The sequence below is a fragment of the Myxocyprinus asiaticus genome, chromosome 49 (assembly GCF_019703515.2).
Source record: "Myxocyprinus asiaticus isolate MX2 ecotype Aquarium Trade chromosome 49, UBuf_Myxa_2, whole genome shotgun sequence".
In the NCBI taxonomy this organism is placed as follows: Eukaryota; Metazoa; Chordata; class Actinopteri; order Cypriniformes; family Catostomidae; genus Myxocyprinus; species Myxocyprinus asiaticus.
In genome coordinates, this window is record NC_059392.1 from 8,220,449 (window position 1) to 8,244,372 (window position 23,924).

The window sequence follows — 23,924 nt, forward strand, 5'->3', positions numbered from 1 at the left end:
TTTAAGTCATAAATGTGACTAAATCGATCTGACTGCATAACACAAACGAGTAATTTTTAGTCATTTTAAAGGTTTAATCAGGTAGAAATGGCTCATTAAGGTAACAACTGCATGTATGTAGTTTTTACATTCGAAGTTATTGCACATTGGTGTATTTTATCACAATTTTCAAGCTGTCGTTAAATAAAAACAACAAAGGGTATTTTTACCTTTACCCGCGGTAAATAACTGGCTTTTGCGGCGTATTTGATTAAGTTCACCGTGAGCCAAAAAAAGTTGTATTTTTCTAAATTGCAATAATGCCTCATGCAATAATCCCCTTTGTTTATAAGTCTCGGGGGCTTACAGTTGGCGCGCGCATTTGGTATCGACACTTTCATCTTGAAACAACGTGTTAATGATGTGTACTTTTCTCCCATTCTCCTCTCTTTTTTCCCCCTCAAAGGCAGGAGAGAGAGAAGAGGAGGGCTCTCGCATCGTGTTGTACTAGTTTAACTCGTTTTAATCGAGGGGGCGTGGAGTGGAGTGGATTGGATTTAAAGAAGAGAGCTGGTGCGCACTCACCATCCAACACAAGACGAAAGGCGCACTTGCCGAAGAGGACACCAGCTATATACCGGGGCTAAAATTAGGGACGGGTAGTGCGTATTTCCTCCGCTTCGTACAATTGGTCCAGCTTCCACTGCCGTGATATTTATAAGATAAGGTCTTCCACCACTCATACTTGTTACATGAGTTTGAAACAGAGTGTGTAAGAGCAGAAACCAGAGTTGTAGTTTACTACAACCAAAGTTTCTTCGAGGAATTGAAACTGGTCTTGATTTTTTATTGTCACTGGGACAACTGGAAATGGCTTTGAGTGGAACGATTTTACCGTCAATTTCGACATTTTCAGCACAGAAGGGAAAATGCTGGGAAAACGTTAGTATTTTTTTATTATTATTATTGTGTTAAGCATAACTAAACTAAACTTATGGTTTCTAATACATTATAGCTAGTAGAAAACATGCACGTGCATAAAATGGCATTTTTAGAATGCTTTGAAACATTACTGCAGTACAGTAAGTTGAATAAATTGAGTTTTTAGGCCTCAACTGAACATTTTAAGTAATGTTACTAAACATAACTAGATTAAGTTGAGTTTACATAATTTATTTATGCATTGTTAACAAATTTCTTTTCATTGTAGAGGTGGAAGGAGGAATTGGACAGATCCATGCATACCAGCTGCTTGGCTGACATTTCAAACATGGACAACCTCTGCAGATCAACAGAGGACGAAGATCTCGATAAATATCTGGATCTGGAGTTTATTCTGGCCAACACCGCTGGTTCTGATAATCTCGGACTGGGCTTGGGAGGCGACTACAGAATGCAAGAGTCCAGAAACATGTACAACCCACCGGTGCCTCCCAGCAGCTACTCAGTGCCTGAGATCAACTCATCACCACCACCGTACAGTACCAGCCTTATGGCAGAGCTTCTGCAATCCGACGTAGACGCCTACTGCCAGCCATCTCTGCCCAACAACAACCAGGGAAGATTCCTGGTCAGGTCTGTGTTCCCCAATCAGGACATTTCGGAGTGTATCAAAGTAGAGCCCTGCATGGACAGTTATGGACCTGTTAGGGGAATGGTTCCCAAAGTGAAACAGGAGGGAAGTGGTGCATGCATGCGGTCGTACGAGCAGCCGAGGCTGGCCAACTCTCCACAGGGTGCGGGCAGCATGACCCCACCGCAGAGCCCTGCGGAGCTCATCAACACGGACTGTCAGTCACAGATGTGCCATGCAATGACTTTCACACAGGGTTACCAAGGCAGTGCGGGGTTCCCCCACACCGTGCCTCCGCAGATGCAGCTATCGTACCCAAATGCGCATCACTTCAGCATGTGCGACGATGGGCTCAGGATGCCCAGTGCCAACCAAAGAGTACTTCTGACGCCTCCTTCATCTCCCCTGGAGATGGACACCAAACCAAAGAGGGGAAGACGCACCTGGCCGAGGAAACGGACGGCAACTCATACTTGCACTTTTTCTGGATGCGGCAAAACGTATACCAAGAGTTCCCACTTGAAGGCGCATCACAGAACACATACAGGTAAATAAATGTCACTTCAATTATTGCTCTTGCATCTTGCATCACGCCACTAATAATTGGACCCTAAATACGAACAAATTTTCATGTGACACGTTTTGTCTCTTTTATTAGGTGAAAAGCCTTACCATTGCAGCTGGGAAGGTTGTGGCTGGAAGTTTGCCCGCTCTGACGAACTGACCCGCCACTTCCGCAAACACACCGGGCACCGACCCTTCCAGTGCCACCTGTGCGAGCGCGCCTTCTCTAGGTCTGACCATCTCGCCCTCCATATGAAGCGCCATATGTAGGAATGGACTCAAATATTTGGACTAAATGCACTGAACAATGAACATCACGGATGATGTTCGAAGAAAGCATTTTCTCTACCCCATCTATTTAATGTTTGTTTATAAAGCCATAGTCTAAGGTGGAAACATGAACTGACATGACCTATTGCTGAATCCTATAGCCATACAGTCTTTTGCAATGTAGCTGGTTCTGCACTTCAAATCAAGATAAATATATACATCTATTTTTTTTCCCAAAAAGCTTTAAGAATGCCAAAAATAATAAGTTCAACTCATGTTAGGCTGGACCTAAACCTCAGACACAACTGGAATCAGACAATAACACTTAAATGTGTAAGTGAACATGATGTTGCTACTATGAACATCACGATAGAGCCTTTTTATACATGTATACATCTCACAAGTGCCAATTTTCTTCTTGGCATTTTTCAAAATGTATGCTATTGTTTCAAGAAACTAAATAAGCTTTTATAAGACAATGTTTTTCTCTTTCAAAACTGCCTTAAAAGTTAACAAAGGGGCGTTAAGTGAATATTTGAAGTTATTTGTGCATTTATCGACATAAACATTTAAAAAATCAGGGTCTTTTGGTTGTTCTCTTTTTTTCTAACGTATTCTTACAATTCATATGTTTTTAATGTGCATTGCAGACTGTCCCGTGTTTAAATGACATGATAAGGGCTATGTGAGTTGTTCTGGAGCAAACTTTTTATGACTTGTACATAATTTATACACTGTAAATATTGTACTTAATGTATATATTAAATTTAACTGAGATATAAACATCTGTCTCTTGGTTTGACAAGTTTTCTCCTTTATTCCAGATTTATTCTGGTTGGACATAATGTTTTAATCAGTTGTACACTTTAAAATGTACATATTCCTAGCACTGTAGTATGTTATGGGGGTTGAGGGAGAAAACAATCTTTCACAGCTGCAATATTACCATGCCAGAGGGCTGTGGCTAGGCCTATAAACATTACATTTACATAACTGTTGAGAGTGAATATAGCCATGTCTGGGCAGAGGGCTACACCAAAATTTAAGAGAGATGGACCCTGTCTTCTTGGGAAAACAACAGAAAGTGTGGGATATCTACAGTTGAGAGGGTTCAACTTTGGAATTTCATTAAGTTAGAGTGTGAATTGGGTGCTGTAAATTTTAAAGATATGACATTTTCTGTAAAAGTTGATAGTCATTTCAAGAGTTCAAGGGTACTTGGCACCAAAATCTTCATGTAAATTTAAGTTTTGCATAAAATATTCTTGATTAAACAAAAAGTTCTCTGGACACTTAAAACACAGGAAAACAAAAACACTTGAGCATTTTACTCATCCATCTCTTAATAAGGGGCAATCAGTGTGTGCATCCAGGTCACACATCAGCAAAACCATCCAATAAGCCACTGACCTTTCTGAGATTAATGTGTCTGATGGAGTGGAAAACAGAGCTCTTAACTTACTACTGTATGATAATATGCTTAGATTTTTCTGTTGTGTTTTTGAAGCCCTGTGCAGTGGAAATATGATACCTTTCACTTGTATAAGAGGTATTCACTGTGTGGTCTATTTTGAGGAAAAGAGGAACTAAAACTGTGTCAATGGATGGCTTACTTTGAAAGTAAGAAAAACATTTTCATATCACTTTCAGGTTGGTCTCAGATCACTTTTCGGAGTTGCTCTATAGTTGATATATCAGCTGGGCAAATATAAAGCATTTCAGCTTACAACCATTCCCTAATCCTCAGATGAACGTCATAGTGTCCACAGCAAAACAAAAAAGCAAGGTAACATCTATTGAGATACCTGAGATCTGGCACTATTCACCTAGGAAGCGGTTTTAACCTACATATGACACTTATATGAATTCATTTACACATTTATTATTCTGTTAATCATCTGACTTCAAGCCAGACTACTTCTCAAACTTAATATGGAAAGACAAATCAAAAATCTATTACATTCTTGGAAGTGTGAGCTAATTATGTCTTGAGGCTTTTCCTCATGCGAGCAGCAAAAACACTTTTGAAAAACAAAATCTTAAATCTTTTTCATTCTCTTCAAAGGAGACCAGTCGCAAAGGCCTCAAAGCAGTGGGCTAGATCTTTCCTCTTCCAGTGTTGATCTTCATAGCATCACCTGGAAAGACGGATCATTAAAACAACTTTTTTCACCCTTAAAGGTGCACTCAGTTGAACTGTAATTTTGCAGTATATGTAGGAAATCATGACCACTCACATTAAAATGAAGACTCCAGTCATATCAGTAACCTTATAAAAGCTGTTTTATTCTGCATGGAGAGGGTCCCCTCATGGGGGCAGCCATGTTAGAATCACACAACTAGTCAAATACCACTCGCTTAATCTCAGTAACCGCCCTGTTATTGGACACTTCCACTCATGGATTAAATTTCGATCGAATGTTAGCCTCAGTCACCATTCACTTTCACTGCATCTTTTTTTCTATACAACAAAAGTGAATGGTGACTGAGGCTGTAACATTCTGCCTCATCTCCTTTTGTTTCCACATAAGAAAGAAAGGTCATTGAAAATAACATGAGGTTGAGTAAATTTTGACGGAATTTTCATTTTGGGGTCAACTATCCCTTTAATGAGCTAAATAAAAACAATTAAAAGAATCTGAGATCAAAACTGGAAGTTTGTAACATGGGAAGTGCGTAATATAAGATGGGATGCTTCTGTTGAATTGTCTATATAGCATGAATTTAGCTGCTTAAGTACATAATTTATAGCATTCATAGTCACAAAGGCTGTACTTGTGGTACATATTCCTTTGGAAAGCATCGGAATATCATGGGAAGAGTTTGCCACCTGCTGGACTTCCATATAGGAATCATCACAACAAGATAATTACAACTTTAAAAAATATTGTTAGCTACACTACATATATATATATATAAAATCTTCTATAATTAGTAGTTCTGATTGCAGAATTAAATTACATCACCTCCTATAAATTTAATTAGGGTGACATTAAATTGAACTTAAAATTTATACTGAGTATAAACTAATAAACCTACCTATTTTATATAACCAAGTCGAAATATAGTGATAAACCGTAGCACTTCACTAAACATTTAGCTTAAAACTCATTGGAAAATGTTGCTCGCTAGTCTACTGGATAGACCTTATCTACAGCAGTGTCATATTTGATTTTTGATGGGTATTAAAACGATGCTGTGATGAATAGACTTAGTGTCTCTTCTATAAATCTCCTATATAACATTCAATTTACAACTCGTTATATATATATATTTTTTTTTACATCTTTCAACTAGTTTTGTCTAATACAATTTTTAGATGGTTATTTGAGTTTTTCTCTCATTGTTTGTCAGTTGAATGATCCAAAACTCTTAAAGCTGAAGTGTGTCATTTCTGCGGCACTGAACAGAACTGCAAAACTAAACATTTGTTTTCAAACAACTTTCCGAATATGCCCCTGTCCTGTTAATCGAACAGATAGTCTCACACCCAACTCACGCTATTGGTTGAGTCATCAGAGTGCAACAGTCTGGTTCCGGAAGTAAAAATGTTCTTTTACTTTCCGTAGACTAATTGATTTTTACTAATAACTTACAAACTTTTAAAGACAGGCCTACCATGAGCACAGAGGTTGTTCATCGGTTGTTTATGCTACTGTTGAAGCCATTAGTCCACGTTATTTCAAGTTCATTGTTTAAAAATTGTGTTTAATAGTGGAGTTCCTGGTGAACAACTACACTACCCTTGGTCCTGCAGAGAAAGATCCACCAATCAGAGAACTGTGGCCAAGAAAGCCCGCCAAATAAGCCCGGAAGCGACCGCCCACTCCCATGACGCACTGTGAATGAGGCGAACGAATCGGTCTCACTTCACCCTCAAACTACTTATGTATTTGTATAAAATGGAATATTTAGCAATAAACGTAAGCTATATTGTTTCTATACTTATAATCAACAACCTAAAATCAATAGTTTTATATTTTTCTATAGTTTCTAATTCTATTACGTAATTGCAGTGCTTCATGGGATTTTAGTTTGTGCCCTTGTGAAAGACGGTATGTACACAGTCTTGTACTTTTGTCTTTTTGTCCGATTTTCAAATACTTTTTTGCTTCTAAAAGTTTGAAATGTTGTGATTCACCTTTGAGCTGGTTGGTTTGGTTCATGGCTTAGAATTCTTTTATGAAGGATTTTATTCTTACTTACTATACTTACTAATTGGGCGAACTCGCTTATGTTGTGTCGGGCTCAGTGCATCGCTTAAAGCAAACAGAGGAATTATTATAGCGCCACAGAGACTGTTTATAGTTTTTGAGGAAATTAACCTACTGTTGGCTTGCTTAGTTGTCTCTGCATATTAAACTATATGGATAGGGATAGCAGAAATTAATTTAACGCAAAGTTACACGCTTTCGCTTTAAACAACAGTACATCCCATTGAAGAGATTAGAGTAAGTCTATCCCACACAGCCTCACTTTCATTCCCGTCAAAAATTAAAGATGGCACTTTGAATAAGGCTACTGTCACGCTACTGAAAAATGTAGTTAGGTTAGTAGCGTCGCTTCTTTTTGTTAGTTACTCCCCAACATTGAATACATCGGAATCATTCCAGATCAAAAAGTCCCTGAATTGGAAGGTGATAATACTATACGTCAACCCTCCAAAGTCACGTCCAAGCACAGCAAAACAAAGATTGGAAGACGATAATCCCCATGGTTGATGCAAAACCACATTTGTGTGACAACGTAATGGAAAGCAGCCATCTGGCTTAGATTTCACAGCATACCTCTGCTGACGGTCCTGGTGGAGCGCACAAGAGTGTCCATCAGTGCACACCACAACATCCCCGGGGCAACATTACTCGGTGGAGAGCCCTTGTTTCCCAGCGCAGACCCAGCTGATTAAATACACACAATCCAGCTCAAGTCACTCGCATCTGGAGCTCCTCACAAGCAGATTGGGCTCAGATTAGTCAACATGCTGATTTAAATCAATACAGTTTCTGAGTAATTCTCCGTGTAAGAGCGGGCCAACTTTTCCCAGCCAGCTGTCAATACGCTCATGACCACGAAGGGTCCCCTCGTATCCAATCATCCAAGTGAGCACACACTGAGGATCTCATTACCAATACTAATGACCCCTTCCAGACCTCTAGAAGTACATGTGTGTCGCATTTAACATATTCACCTTGCTCTGGTAAAACAGAATATAACATTACTGGCACCTGGATCGTCTCACTTGACTGGAAGTATGTGCCGATTTACAGAAATTCCTACCATATGTATGTACGGTAAGGAGAGGTTTGCCGTCTATAATGTCCTATTGTTATATACTGTATGTTACTGTATATTAAACATTCATTCACCAGGGTTTAAGAATTCTAGTTAGACATGTGTAAACTAAAACTAAAACATTTGAGTTTATCTGCAGATAGCAGCCAACATGCTCAATTGAGCATCGGGAAAAGAATAATTAAGAAGGGCGAGGTATTGCTACAGATTCCCCAATTCAATCTGATTCCAAATCTCAAGCTCTCAATTCGATTCTGATTAATTTGGGTGTATATAAGTTAAAATGTCCATTTTGCTTACATATGTCTGTTCTAACTAGGTACATTATGAAATATTAATGTAAAAAAATGTATTTTATCATTTGTTTTTCATCAGTGCTAAAACACTATTGTCTCTTTAAGAATAGTAGCAGTTTAGCGAGCATCTTACAAAAGTGTTTTGTTGAGCGCATATTAATGAAATTGGAGTTTACCACATCCATACTATGTGTGATTAGAATTAAATGATAATTTTTTTGTTAGTTTTTGGTCAACAACTGACTGTAAAGAACAGAAACGGTCTGAAAAGAGACGTTATTCAATGAAAATGGATTGCGTGGATCTTGTCTTTGAACACACATTACACGCAACAAATCAAACCAAACTTTTACTCTCAATACGCAGTGAAAAAATCATGGTGTTGAACATCTTCGCTACTATACTACTCAATCACTGGCGAGTGAAATCTGAACATTTACCAGCCAGTCGCTAATCATACGTTTTCTGTCGCATATTGCCAAATTTGGCTGGATATGTGAGTGATTTACTTGCATTATAGAGGGCAGAGTATAAGATCGATCTTGGGAATTGATATCGCGATTGTTCAAATGAAGATTGCAATTAATCGGAAAATCGATATTTTTACTCAGCACTATAAATGAGTTTAAAAGGAAGCTGCATGCTGAATAAATATCTCAAGTTAAATCTGAAAGGCAAGAGTATCTGTCTGCTTGGCCCACTTCCAGGGGTTTGATGCCCAAAATCCACTAGCTAACACATGCAGGTACTAATACTAAATCTAGGAATTTCCTGTTGGTCCGTTATGGTTAACATTCCATGTGCAGGTTCTCGAGTTTTAAGACATTCTTTGTACATTGGAAAGTTCAATTACACTACAAGGAAGCCCTTAAAGGATTAGTTAAATTCAGCCATTGTTTACTTACCCCTGTGTTGTTATAACCCCATATGACTTTCTTTCTTTGTGTTAACACAAAATTTGTGCTCAGTGATGTCATACAATGGCGGTTTATGGTGACCACCTCTTCAAGCTTCAAAAGAACACAAAAGTATAATTCAGAAGTCTAATAAATTATTCCATGAGACTCATTATTGTTATGAAAGCATACAATAAGGTTTGGTATGAAACTAACCGAAATCTAATGTATTATTTAGTAAAAAATATTACTGACCGTTAAAGGCCAAAGTATACTTTGGGTGTGCGCGTTGCAGATCCCTCCGCGCACAGTATGCTTGACCGCGCGCTGCCTAGATTTCCTCATCCGTGCACGTCGTCTGCGCATGCGCTGGCCATTGACCGTACTAAAAGAGTTTCACAAAGCAGTTGTATTGCACATGCACAAAGTATATTCAGAAAGGCGACGCGGTCGGCCGGGCGCGAGGCGATCCGGAATGCACAAAAACGAAGTATACCTGGGCCTTTATTCTCCTGTGCGCGTTCATGAGTCTTAGAGCTCTTTGCACAAGAGCAACAATAGTTACGCAGCACGCGCGAGATGGGGCGTTCAAGTGAAAACTCGTTTTGTTTCGCTTCAACAGGATCACCAGCGATATTAACAACAGAAAACACAACATAGCTGCACACAAACCAGAGAACAGAACTTACAAACATGTCTGAAGAGTTTGTATTGGAAGAATAGATGCATTTCAATGTCCAGTCCTCAATCAAAAAGTATGATGGAGGTGGCTGAAGGTAGCTACATGTACAGCCGCTCCTTATACGCATATTACACAGTCTGCCTAGGGCACCAACTCCCTAGGGGGGCACCAGAAACTCCACCGGCTGCCCTTACTCGCATGTTATACCTTATTCAAGGACCCGAAAGCAGTCGCAGAACACAGACAATTGACGCCAGATATAGAAACCAAGCGATCGCTGCTTAGGACAAGAAACTCTGATTAACATAGAAAAGATAAATTTTATTGTGTGTCGTTTGGCGTCTGAGTAGGACACGGTGTGACTGTAGCTACCTTCAGCTCCATCTCTCTCTGTTTGATGGAGGACTCTGTTTCAACCACATAAGGCTGGATTTGAAAAGTCATCTATTCTTCCAATACAAACTCTTCAGACATGTTTGTAAGTTCTGTTCTCTGGTTTGTGTGCAACTATGTTATGTTTTCTGTTGTTAATATCGCTGGTGGTCCTGTGGAAGTGAAACAAAATGAGTTTTGGCTTGAACGCCCCATCTCGCGCGTGCTGCATAACTATCTCGTGCAAAGAGCTGCAGACTCATGAATGCACACAGGAGAATAGCGGTCAGTAAACAGTTATACTAAACAATACATTCGATTTCGGTATGTTTCGCACCAAACCTTATCGTATGCGTTCATAACAATCATGAGACTCGTGGAATAATTTATTAGACTTCTGAATTATACTTTTGTGTTCTTTTGAAGCTTGAAGAGGTGGTCACCATAAACTGCCATTGTATGACATCAATGAGCACAAAATGTTTTCACAATTGTGTTAAGAAAAAGAAAGAAAGTCATATGGGGTTATAAACACACAGGGGGTGAGTATACAAAGACTGAATTTAAATTTTGGGGTGAACTATCCCTTTAGGGAAGTAGAAGATATCCGAGTATCATTCATTTAATTAACTTTCAGGCTTTGAATTGTAGTAGCTACAGCCATGCTACTAAATATGCAAAATTATGCTGTACAGCAAAGAAAATGAGGTCTACATTCACACCCTAGGCCTACTTAGCAAACAAATCAGACTGCAAACCTAAATACAGTGACCCCAGAAAGTATTTGGGCACTTAGGCCAAATTTAAAACTGTATGAACGTCATTTTCAGAAAAAAAAATAAAATAAATTCGAGAATTTTTGTAATTACTTTTACTGTAATTAGCTGGTCCAAAGGTAATTTTAAGTGAGTTATATGTCTTAAAGGAACATTCTGGGTTTAATACAAGTTAAGCTCAATCAACAAATCAAGTTTTAGCCAATTTTACAACTTCATTGCCATGACAATGTAACTCCGTAAACCCTAAAACGACTGTAAAATTGACAATTTAAACAACTTTACAGCTCAAATAATACACAAATTTTAACAGAAGAATTAATGTAAGTGCTTTTATAAAATTGTAAGCTTCACATTTCTGCCTTTAAACCCTCCAAAAATTGGCCCCATTCACTTCCATTGTACATGCTTCACTGTAACCTCGATTTGTATTTTTATTTAAAGAAAAGGAGGGACGAGTCGAAATATTTTTTTGTGGTGATCAACATTATGCCACAAATGCTGTCAATTAAGCTTACCATATATCAAACAGAGACTATTTCTTTATCTATTGTGTTATAATTTAAAACCTTAGAAACTTGAAAAGTGTGCTTGTGCTTTCTTTAAAATAAATGCCACTTGGTTTGATATTTTGTTATTTAATGCAATGACATTCATATGTTTTTGAGTTTCCAAATGCCTTTCACTGTATTAGATCCTTCTCAATTTGAAAGTTTTCCATCTTCCTTCAAGTTTCTTAAATACATTTGAAGTGAATACAAGGGTGACGTATGAATGTATCTGAAATGTTATCTTTTCTTTATTCTGTGAAATCAAGGGACAACATATTGAGCATTAACATTTCCAAAGGAATCCAAGCATCACTAGTCACTATCAATGCAGTCTGAAATCCTTAAAATGTTTCGAGTTACACGTGTGCATTTACTCCAGTTTCATCGGACAAATATAACACATAACATACATGGTTTATGTATACTTTTTTATGCATTTCTTAATGAGGTTAATATCTGTCTTATCTACATAGGAGAGGGTTAAAGGCAGGCCAAAAAGGAATGCATTTAGCTCGAGCTTCACAGGACATACACCCTTAAGTATGACACCAACATAAAAAATAATTTAAGAAAAAACATGGATAACAAAACAGGATATGAAAACTTGAAATTAATTTACAGGTATTACAACAAATAAAATATACAAACTATTGCACAAAGGAGGTATACAGGACAAATCCAGCATAAAAGGCGCTACAACACAATGTTTGAAAGATGGATCAGAACACAAGGTTTGTTGTATAGTTCCACTTGTTCTGCACAAAAGGCAGAAAAGCCAAGACCAATGGCCCTAAACATGAATAAAGCCCACTTCTGGCCTACATTACAGCATTAAAGATCAATTATAGGCCAGGAATTGACTTCATCCTTATCTAGGACCCTTATGTTGTTCCAAACCTATATTTCTTTCTTCTCCCTTTTGATTCCAGTCTGAAAGACGTAGTTACAGTTTGTTACAATTCTCAAATGACAAAGCTGATTTTAGATTAGTGTACTACTGTAATCAAATTCAGGTAGGGATTATTCATGTGAAAAACTACAGCACTAGAGTTCCAGTGTGAGCTAGACCCAATGTACATACACTTAACATACTTTAAATAAGATAGTGTAACACTGTTTAGTGTGACACAAACATGACGAAGGAGTGTCAAGCAGCTATTTGAGGTCAAAACATCACAAGCTGATTGGACATAAAAAGAAAGAGAGGAACAAACCAAAAACAAGACAAGAAAACAAGAAAAAGATGGTATAGTTGAAAATTAGCAGTACACATGGATGTCACAGTTGTTCCTATTAACATTACGCAACATTTCTGTCCAAATTATTGGACACCTGGTATCAATCATTACACAGGCTAAAATTACAATTAGCAATTTTGCCTGTAGAGAAATGATCGACACACATCACGTCAAACTCAGAAGTCATTTAAAATACTCAAAGTAAAGAAGAAACAGCTGTTCAAATGAGACTGAATGAGTGAATGTTAAAAAATGTTAATAGTACCAGTTAGAGAGTGTCTACCGTTGGAGAACAGCAGATGGATTTCAAGAGTTAAAGAGTATTACGATAATTCATAAAAAATACATGCCAGGCAGTACCATCACCAAAACGTTTAAGTCGATAAAAACAAGATTTTAATTCAATACTGACTAAAGGTTAGGAATATGCCATCAGCAAAACAAAGTAGCTGGGTTTCCATCCAAATGTTTAGCATTTTTTAAGCACATTTAGAAAAACTTGACTAAAGAAAATACATATCATTGTGCTTTTTCATCCACTACGTCATGCGCATTACCTTGAGAGTGACTGTACATTTGTACAATGATTTATTAAATGCTGCCAGGAGACATCGAAGAATGAGTGTGTAATATCTCATATAATGAGGGCTGAAATAGCTGCTTTGCTGCCACCCTTACAAAAAACGAGAGTTAAGCAAATTGTCCATTGTAGCCAAAAGTTTGTTGGAGGTACACCACTACTGGTGAAGAGCTGCAAATCTTCTGGCAGACATTTGCTGCGAATCAAATGCTCATTTGCATGTGAAAATAACGAGCGGCAAATTTGCGGCAAGTTTAGATGTTTTTAAGAGCATCCTCCGTATACCCGGGAGGGCCCGCGCTAAAAACTGTTCTGGCAGATTGTCTGGACCCACTTTAATGACCAACTGTGGGTTAAACACTTCCGAATGTGAATGGCTTTGTTTGAACAACTGCGTGCCGAGTCAAACCTTTCGTGCACAAATGGTTAAAGCACATCATAAACTAATTCCATCAACTAAATATGCATTTTGACTAATGGGAAACTACAGAAAATCCCCCTCTGCCCAGCGCATAAAGTTTTGAGTGTTTATGCGCACATCAAGCGTTTCCATTCAGGTTTTCTTAAACAAAAATGTTAAATTTGCATAAAAATTGTTGGATGGGAACCCAGCAAGTAAAAGTCTATTTCAAAACCCATGTACTGTGTTGGAGCGCCACTTAAAATTCTGTATATTTATGCAACATCTGATTTACCATCATTTGCAAACTTACGCAAAATAACTGCCACTTGCGTGTTTGTTTATTAAACATTTTGCTAATTTGATTGCGCTTTCAGCTACCAATAAAAGTGTGGTACTCTTAACTCCATTTAACATGTTTTATCATATTGAAATCCATCATGCAAATTTTACCTCAAAGACAGTGCAGAAAATGGGAAAAAGTTAGCAAATTCTGTCTGGGCCTACATTCAGGTTAACTTTTTGCAAAAGCGATATTACAGCCTTGCACCACAACAGAATTGTGCTTTTAGGCCCATGGATTACCCTATCCTATCAACTATTTCAAATTGCTATAAATACAGAATTCAAACAACGAAACTGCAAATCTAAGTAGCGATGAATCTTAATAGCAAACATCTAGGCGTTAGCTGTTGTTGTTTATGCAACACTGAGATTATTTACACACATTCTTCCACCAATTATGCTTAGTAAACAAACAATGTGCATCATCATGTAAACGCCTTAAACGGCGTACCTTCATTGAGGTAAGGTCATAAATTGTTTAAGCAAAAAACAATCGCCGTACATAGATATTTGCTCATTTCCCCAATTTTGCGTTTCAAGTAAACACCTTTACCAGTATATCCAACGTGTGCAAGTGTTGTGTGCATGACTGTTTACGTTTTGACGTCAAAAACAGAATGACTGAATGATTTCAAATCTCATGTAAACGCAGGTTTCTTCCATTGTCGCTTTTATGAATGATTTTTGATAGCTGATTTTTGATAGTTATCAGAGTATTGCGTTGTATGTAAACGTGCTCATTGTGGCCTCAACCTTCTTAATCTAGCTAGGTATCTTTTAATACTGGGGTAAAAAATAAACTAAGAATAAAAAAACATCAGTGTAGCTTTTCCAAGTTACTTTATGTGAACGTTCTCCTCTAACTTACTTCGATATATCTTATTCACTTTTTTCCAGTCTGAATCAAACGGCTCTGCTTTAAACGACAATTAATAACAGAGAATAACTCATTCAGCTTTACATAACCTCAAGAGTTTCATACAGACGTTTAGTCTGCAAGGTGCTGCTCTACTTCCAGTGCGTACCATACTGACTACAGCTAGAGCCAGTAACTTATCATTTAGCACACGCTCTGTATCCAAATCGACCAATTCAAAACCTGGAATTAAATGCCTTGCATAAGGGCTCAGAGAAAATAGGGACTGTGGTAATTTAAGTTTCAAGGTTGACTCTACCTGGGATCGAAACCTTTTTAAAACTCATACACATCTTTATTCTGGTTTCTTAGTCCCTTTTAGTCCATCATTTTGTGCGAGTTTGGGAGACACAGTGGAGATAATGACCTGTGGAGACCAGTAACGGTCAATGTCCATGGCTCTGTTGATGCACATTCACACACATACATACACTTTAAATAAACTATTTACTCTATCTGAGTGGTTAATGCAGTGCATGTAGAGTGAATTAGCAGATTCAAAAACCAAAGACTACCCCCCCCCCCAACATTAAAAAACAAAAGAATAGAGGTCCATACAGGACCCTACCGTTGCATTTACTTCATCTTGGTCCATCACTCACACACACACGATGGCTGCGTCCTAAAGTTAAAAAATGCTGCCACCACAGACAGTATACATGTAGGAGGTTGGAAGGCATCAAAACATGTCAGAATCTGATATTTGTGTAACATGCTGTCTACTGACATGCCTTCATCCGGTAAAGTTTTGAAAGCAGCATAGATGTGTCCTTTGCTGCCTTCAATATTCCAAAATTGTGTGGTGAATTAATTTATAAATGTGTAGTTTTAAAAAATTTTAAATTACGATTTCACTTCTACTGAGAAATAATGGTTATGTCTTATGTTCACTTAAATTTGTTTTAGATGATTAGACGTGACATTATGGCGTCTTGAAAGGTTATCTGAGGCAGTGAGGCAAATGCCTTAAGAGCCGCTCAGATAAAACTTGTTTTGCGGGGGGAAAAAAGCTAGCCACAGCGCAACGAACAGAACAAAACGCAGGTGTCTCGAGACATGCTCTTAATAGCTGAAGTTCTTTTAAACATGATATAGCGTCTAAACATGGCGCTCCTGTGCGAGACGCGGCACAACGTTCAAAGACATCCGACTTGCACATTTACAGAAAAAAATAATTTAAAATGCTGCATACGGATGCAAAAACGTGTTCGGTGTGAGTGGCCCATTAGCTTTCGGATGCAGCCACACACACTCTCGTCGCTGTAGTGTATAAAGGGGTGCATCTGAAGGGTGATGGGTGGAGGGGTCAGGCGTTGGACATCTCCGCCTTGCTGAGAGCGATGGCCAGCTCCAGGTCTTCCTGCTCTTGTTGCCGGAGTCTCTTCAGCCGCTCCCGTTCTGCTCTCTCACTTTCCCGTTTCGCCCACTCCATCTGCTGGGCTTCATTGCCAAACTGAGCCGGAAAAACAGGAACAGGCCATGTTAAGACCCATCAATCCCAGATTGCATAGTGGTGTGAATCACATGGTATTGTAGTTGTGGTCTGAATTGATAGTACATCTGTATTTGCAAAAACAATGTAAAAATAGTGCACACTATGTACTGCTTAAATATACAGTTAAAAGTACTATAGTATAAAATTTACTAAATTATCATAAATGATGTAGATAGAACATACAAATACACAGCTACACAAATATAATAGTACGGAGCTGTCATGTTTCAATCCTGAAGATATATGAAAAAAAAAAATTTTTTTAATTATAAAACTTAAAAGTGAAGTGTGTAATTTCTGAGCATCTAGTGGCACCGAACGGAAATGCAATCTGTTTGAACAACCCGACCGAGCAGGACATAATAACAATGGCCCAACCAATGGGGTGAGTCTGGGGTGAAACTAAGGTGGAGGGAGTGTCTGAAACTTTGAAAACCGTCATTATTTTTGCCATTCAGTTTGGTGTTGCTAGTTGCTGAAATTACACACTTTTTACACCTTGAAATAATGAATTCAAAAGATAATTACATGTATTGAGTATGGTAAAGGAAGGAAACGTCATGGTTACTTTCGTAACCTCTGTTCCCTGGTGGAGGGAACGAGACATTGTGTCGATGTAGTGACATTAGGGGTCACTCTTGGGAGCCCGAAACACCTCTGATCTTTTGAAAAAAGGCCAATGAGAATTGGCGAGTGGAATTTGCATGCCACTCCCCCGGATATACGGGTATAAAAGGAGCTGGTATGCAACCACTCATTCAGGTTTTGTGCTGAGGAGCCAAGACAAGGTCCCGGCCATTTCAGCGGGTAGTTCAGCGTTGTGGCAAGAGGGACACAACGTCTCGTTCCCTCCATCAGGGAACGGAGGTTACAAAAGTAACCATGACGTTCCCTATCTGTCACTCACTCGACGTTGTGTCGATGTAGTGATACTAGGGGTCCCTATACAAAACGCCACAACTAGCTGAACTGTGTTACATGGACTAGCGGTGCAAGACGGGCAGACTTTTGTGTGCCTCGTAGCCAGTGCATTAGGCTGTCATGTAACCTCCGCCAACACTGCTATGAGCGTTGAACGGTCCTTCAGGAACAAGTCAACTGCTCAACAAATAGGGACAGGCTAGCCCAGCCGAGGCCTCTTTTCCCACTATTTTCTCCCCAAAAAGAGTGGAATTTTGTTAATGGACTGGGATCCGTGAGTGTCCACGTCCAAGGGGAAGACACCATGGAGACCACACCCCGCCCAGAGAAGGGGGGGTACTTCAAGTGGAAATACATCACATGGTCTTACCGATTCTTGTCGAAAGTATGTCATGTGGAGAGTCGCATGGTAGGTCCTACCCAAGGGGGGAGGAGTTTCTACAAGCATGGCGACCAGAGCAGAGGGCCCTTTTATGGAAGATAAAACACATGGGGTTACCTATGGGGAACCACCGCATGTGGAGCACCTACCTCAGTACAGGGCCTTACCAGTGCACTTAATGAGCCGGCAGCGAGTTTCTCCGCAAACTCAACTGCCACAGGGCTAAGGAGGAAGTCATCCAGGGATCACGTCTGTGAACACTACTGGGAGTCAAGAGCGCACGTCTTCCCCTCAAGGGAGGGGAAATGCGCTATGCGCAAGTGGTACACCCTGCCAGCTGTCCTGGAACTTACCTGCTTGTGCCTGCCACTACACAGAATGAAACCGACTCAACCCGGAGATTGTAGAACCTCGCAAAGGTTTTGGGTGTTGCCCAGCCCGCTGCTCTGCAGATGTCTGCCAAAGAGGCGCCACTGGCCAGGGCCCAGGAGGCCGCCACACTCCTGGTAGAGTGGGCTCGTAACCCTGCAGGGGTTTGCACGTCCTGAGCTTGATATGCCATAGTGATGGCGTCAATGACCCAGTGGGCGATCCTCTGTTTGGAGACAGCATTTCCTTTCCACTGTCCACCAAAGTAGACAAAGAACTGCTCGGAGCTTCTAAAGCTCTGCGTGCGATCCAAATAGATGCGTAAAGCTCGCACCGGACACAGCAACGCCAAGGCTGGGTCTGCCTCCTCCTGAGGCAGCGCTTGCAGGTTCACCACCTGATCCCTAGAAGGGGTCGTGGGAACCTTAGTCACATAGCCTGGTCGGGGTCTCAGGATCACGTGAGAATAACCCAGACCGAACTCCAGGCACGATTCGCTGACAGAGAACGCTTGCAGGTCCCCTACTCTCTTGATGGAAGTGAGCACAGTCAGGAGGGCAGTCTTGAAAGAGAGTGCCTTAAGCTCAGCTGACTCCAAGGGCTCAAAGGGAGCTCCCCGTAGACCCTGAAGGACTACAGAGAGGTCAACATGGGAACGAGGCACGGTCTAGATTGGTTCAACCTCCTAGCACCTATCAGGAACCTGATGATCAAGCCGTGCTTCCCCAAGTACTTTCCATCTACTGCATCATGATGAGCTGAAATAGCGGCTACATACACCTTCAAGGTGGATGGGGACAGCCGCCCCTCCAACCTCTCCTGCAGGAAGGAAAGCACCGATCCAACTGCGCATCTCTGGGGGTCTTCCCGTCTGGAAGAACACCACTTAGCGAACAGTTGCCAAAATTCCACTCGTAGAGGGAGCCCTAGCCTGAGTGATCATGCCTACCACAACGGGCAGTAGACCACTTAATCCTCCGCGTCCCGTCCAAGGGCCAGACGTGGAGATTCCAGAGGTCTGGTCGCGGGTGCCAGATGGTGCCCCGTCCCTGAGAAAGAAGGTCCTTCCTCAGGGGAACTCGCCGGGGGGGGGTCTGTCGCAAGGAGCGTGATATCCGAGAACCATGTCTGGGTAGGCAAGTAGGGTGCTACTAGGATGACCTGCTCCCCATCCTCCCTGACCTTGCACAGGGTCTGTGCAAGTAGGCTCACTGGGATAAACACATACTTGCGTAGTCCAGGAGGCCAGCTGTGTGCCAACACGTCTATACCGAGAGGTGCCTCAGTTAGGGCGTACCAAAGCGGGCAGTGGGAGGATTCCCGGGAAGCAAACAGGTCTACCTGTGCTTGACCGAATCGACTCCAAATCAGCTGGACCACCTGAGGGTGGAGTCTCCACTCTCCCCTGAGGGTAACCTGACATAACAGTGTATCCGCTGCGGTGTTGAGGTCGCCCGGGATGTGAGTGGCTCGTAGCGACTTGAGGCACTGCTGACTCCAGAGGAGGAGACGGCAGGCAAGTTGTGACATGCGATGGGAGCGTAGACTGCCTTGGCAGTTGATGTAAGCTACCGTCGCTGTGTTGTCAGTCCGGACCAACACGTGCTTGCCTTGGATCAACAGCCGAAACCTCCGCGAGGCGAGCAGTACTGCCAACAACTCTAGGCAGTTGGTGTGCCAACGCAGCCGCAGGCCAGTCCAAGAACCGGCAGCTGTATGCCCGTAGCATACGGCACCCCAGCCCGTCTTGGAGGCGTCTGTTGTAACCGTGACGCATCTGGAGACCTGCTCTAGGGGAACCCCTGCCCGTAGAAATGCGAGGTCGGTCCAAGGGCTGAAGAGGCGGTGACAAGTCGGCGTGATGGCCACGCAATTTGTCCCACGGCGCCATCTCCATCTCGGGACTCCAGTCTGAAGCCAGTGCTGACCGGAAGTCCCAGTCGGCTAAGTTGTTGAGGCACGAGGTCCCTGCGTGCGCATAGCAACTCTCGAGAGTGAGCTAAGATCAGCCAGTCATCGAGATAGTTGAGAATGTGGATGCCCACTTCCCTTAGCGGGGCAAGGGCTGCCTCCGCGACTTTTGTGAAGACGCAAGGGGACAAGGACAGGCCGAAGGGGAGGACCTTGTACTAATACGCCTGGCCCTCAAAAGCAAACCTCAGGATGGGTCTGTGTCGAGGTAGGACCGAGACCTGGAAGTACGCGTCCTTCAGGTCTACCGCCGCGAACCAATCTAGATGTCGGACGCTCGCTAGAATGCGTTTTTGCATCAGCATCTTGGACAGGAGTCTATGTAAGGCCCGGTTCAGTACTCGCAGGTCCAAGATTGGTTGCAACCCACCGCCTTTATTTGGTACGATGAAGTAAGGACTGTAGAACCCTTTCCTCATCTCGGCTGGAGGGACAGGCTCTATCGCGCCCTTGCTCAGGAGGATCGCGATCTCCGCACGCAAGGTAGCGGCGTTCTCGCCCTTCACCGAGGTGAAGCGGACGGCGCTGAACCTGGGCAGGCGCCTGGCGAACTGAATCGCGTAGCCGAGTCGGAAGGTCCGGGTCAGCCAACGTGACGGGTTGGAGAGCGCGAGCCACGCGTCCAAACTACGGGCGAGGGGGACCAAGGGGATATCGTGTCGGACGGAGCTTGAGGTGCCACGTCGAGAGGACTCAAGCCCCGTGGCCGTGCTGAGTCGAGGGCATCGAAGCACTTACCTGGCTCCTGTCGTCCACCATGAGATTGGCCGAGGAGGGGGGAGGAGGAGTCTCGTCCCCGAGGTCCATCGGCACTAATCCCGTGTGGGGGTATTCGTGCAACAGCTCTTTTGCTGAACCTTTGGGTACCGCAGCCTCTGGGGCATGCAGCAAAAAAGGAAACAAAAGATTCTCCTCCCGGCCCTCCACTGGGGGATGTAGTGGTCTGTGCACCAGCTCCAGAGAGATGGGTCTCCTTGCCCCTGGGTCGCCCATCTCAGGGGTGCTTCGAAGCCTTCCTCAGGTTCTTGGCGGCCGGTCGTGAGACGGGGGTATCTGCTTCCTGCGATGGGCTGCACACCGGGGCTGGACCACGGGGCTGGGCTGCGGCAGATCCGGAGATGTTGCTGCAGGGAGACGCCCTTGGCGATGAGCAGACGGGGTGCGGGATCTTGAGCCACACCTGGGCAGGATGTGCTTTATAGCCTCCGTCTGCTTCTTCACCGTCGAGAACTGCTGGGCAAAGTCCTCGACGGTGTCGCCTAACAGGCCAACCTGGGAGATGGGAGAGTCAAGGAACCGTGCCTTGTCAGCCTCTCGCATCTCTACCAAGTTGAGTGAGAGGTGGCGCTCCTGGTCCATGAGAGTGGACATCGCCTGCCCGAGAGACTGCGTTGTGACCTTCGTCGCCCGGAGAGCGAGGTCGGTCGCCGAGTGCAGTTCCTGCATCAATCCTGGGTCAGACCTACCCTCGTGCAGTTCTTTTAGCGCCTTGGCTTGGTGTACTTGCAGGAGAGCCAAGGCGTGCAGGGCGGAGGCGGCTTGTCCAGCGGCACCGTAGGCTCTAGCTGTCAGGGACGACCTAAACCTACAGGCCTTGGACGGGAGCTTCGGGCATCCACGCCAGGTGGCAGCACTCTGCGGACACAAGTGCACCGCGAGCGCCTTGTCCACCTGGGGGATCACTGAATACCCCCTGGCCGCTCCACCATCGAGGGTATCGAGAGCGGGGGAGCTGAAAGATCGAGACTGGGCAGTAAAAGGTGCCTCCCACGACCTTGTCAGCTCCTCATGCACTTTCGGGAAGAAAGGAATGGGGGCCTCACAGCCGTGCCCTGAGCCCAGGAACCAATCGTCAAGCCGTGAGGGTTCAGGGGAGAGTGGAGGGTTCCACTCTAGCCCGATGCTCGCGGCCGTCCGGGAAAGCATGTCCATCATTTCCGCGTCGGCCTGAGACTGGGCAACCATTCCCAAAAGAGGAAGCCCAGCCGAAGCCTCAGCGTCAGACTGAACGAGCCTGCTCTCCGATGCTGCGCTCGATAACTCATCATCTTCCAGGGCCCCAGACGAGATGTCGAACCTGCCCTGAGACGAGCCGGCGATCTCGTCCGAGCACACGATCGGGGCAAGCAAGCGTGCTGGGGAATGGGAGGTCCATGGGGGGATACCCGGCAGAGGTGGTCCCATTGAGGTCCCCAAATCGCCCCCAGTGCTAACCAGCACGGCCTCATACCCGTAGGTAGAAGGACCGAGGCAGGGAGCCACTGGGGTGGCTTGCTTTCTTACAAATACAAGCCGTGACCGCAACGTTGCCATGGTCATGTTCTCGCAATGAGGACATGATCCATCCATGAACGATGTCTCCGCTTGGGCAGCGCCCAGACACGTAAGACAGCGATCGTGGCCATCGGAAGCGGAGAGATAGCAACTGCAACCAGGAATAACACACAAACGGAAAGGCATCTTTAAAAAGACGTTCCGTGTGTGCTGCTCTTTTATGAATAGAAAATATACTCTTTTCAGAATATATTCTTTTTTTTTTTGCTCTGCTGAAGCGCTCAGGGGCGGTCTCTGTACTGCACAGGCACAGAGGGGGAGAAGCCGCTGAAATGCGCCGTCAAACCCAACAGTCTTTAGCGAGGTGAGTTTTTTTTTTTTTTTTGAGGAATTGTATTCAGTGCACTGAATGCAACTGCTCGGCTCCGAAGAGAAAATCTGAATGAGTGGTTTTATACCTGTATGTCCGGGGGTGTGGCATGCAAATTCCACTCGCCAATTCTCATTGGCCTTTTTTCAAATGATCAGAGGTGTTTCAGGCTCCCAAGAGTGACCCCTAGTGTCACTACATCGACACAACATCGAGTGAGTGACAGATAGGGAACTGAACTTGTAATCTGTATCTGATAAAAAGAAAGATTCAAAATTCTTCCCAGCCATTCATAATGGTCATCGTTAAATCATTTGCGTGAAAATAACAGTTCGACATTGCCCAAGTAGAAATGACAAACTTAAGCATGCATGGATGATTTTCAACATACTCTTGTCACAACATTCTGTGACCTTATTTTTGGATTGCAAAAGCAGAATTATACAAATATTTTCTTATAGAAATAAGAACATCAGACACATTTTCAGTCAGATCTTACCTTAATTCGCTCAGTTCCTGCAAAAGAGGAATGGATTACAAAAAACACAAAAAAAATTTACACTAAACCACCACACAACCAACCACCGTACTACACGCACACACATGTACACAGAAGCTGATTTGACACCAACAGACCACTACCACTGATTACTCATGATGGACCTTTTTAATTGGTCGTTAATATCAAATGATGTCATAGACAGGAAAATGTGAAAACATGCATTGATCTCATGCAGAAAGATAATGACAGAAGGAAAAGACATTACAAGCTTTTTCACTGATAGCTATAAATTGTGTACAATGATACATAGCCCCTAATATATGCAATGTAACATGCACACCAAGTTGACTGCAGGTGAATGAAAGCATTGCTAAACCACCATGGAGGATGTTCACAAAACATTGTATGAAAAAAAAATTCTGTTAAATTTTTTGGTCATTAGTTTTAATTTTAAAATGTAACTTATTCAACAACTCTAGCTTCCAAATTATATTATAATTTGTTTTAGATAAAAAAATTGGGATAATCATTGGTTTTATCTCAAGCATTCTTCCATTTTTACTAGTGATAGACCGATATATCTGCCAGGCCGATCAATCAGCCGATATTTGGCCATTTTTAGATTATTGGCATCTGCCGATAACCATGTTCATTTGGTCGATTAACAGAAGTTAACTAACCTTGTGTCAGTTCCAAAATCTACCAATTGATTTGTCAATGGATAGTCAACACTTTTCTTTTCAATATTATGCAAATTTGAGTAAATATTGCATAAAATCTGATTGCATTTATATCAGCCATCCTGTTCTCTAGATACCGGTATTGGCATCGGTCATTGATAAACCAGTATGGGTCGACCACTAATTTTTACCCCCCAAAATATACTACATATTATTTGGATATAATAAAT

The 23,924-nt window shown here is 42.5% G+C and overlaps 2 protein-coding genes across 5 annotated transcripts in view; one reads left to right on the forward strand and one right to left on the reverse strand.

The window, feature by feature from the left end:
* The first annotated feature begins 566 nt into the window (after positions 1-566).
* Positions 567-3,169, forward strand: LOC127438474 (Krueppel-like factor 2). Its single transcript, XM_051694092.1, has 3 exons — positions 567-921; positions 1,190-2,099; positions 2,211-3,169. The coding sequence occupies exons 1-3, from the start codon at positions 850-852 to the stop codon at positions 2,384-2,386; spliced, it is 1,158 nt and encodes a 385-aa protein (XP_051550052.1). The 5' UTR covers positions 567-849; the 3' UTR covers positions 2,387-3,169.
* An 8,300-nt stretch (positions 3,170-11,469) lies between these two features.
* Positions 11,470-23,924, reverse strand: part of LOC127438172 (epidermal growth factor receptor substrate 15-like 1) — a 57,641-nt gene continuing 45,186 nt past the window's right edge. For 2 of the 4 annotated variants that reach the window (XM_051693528.1, XM_051693525.1), the window contains one exon: positions 11,470-16,183. In XM_051693528.1, coding sequence (XP_051549488.1) covers positions 16,037-16,183 — 147 coding nt within the window. In that variant the 3' untranslated portion in view covers positions 11,470-16,036. Of the gene's footprint in view, positions 16,184-23,011; positions 23,029-23,924 lie in introns of all 4 variants that reach the window. The other 2 variants (XM_051693526.1, XM_051693527.1) reach the window with 2 other exon arrangements.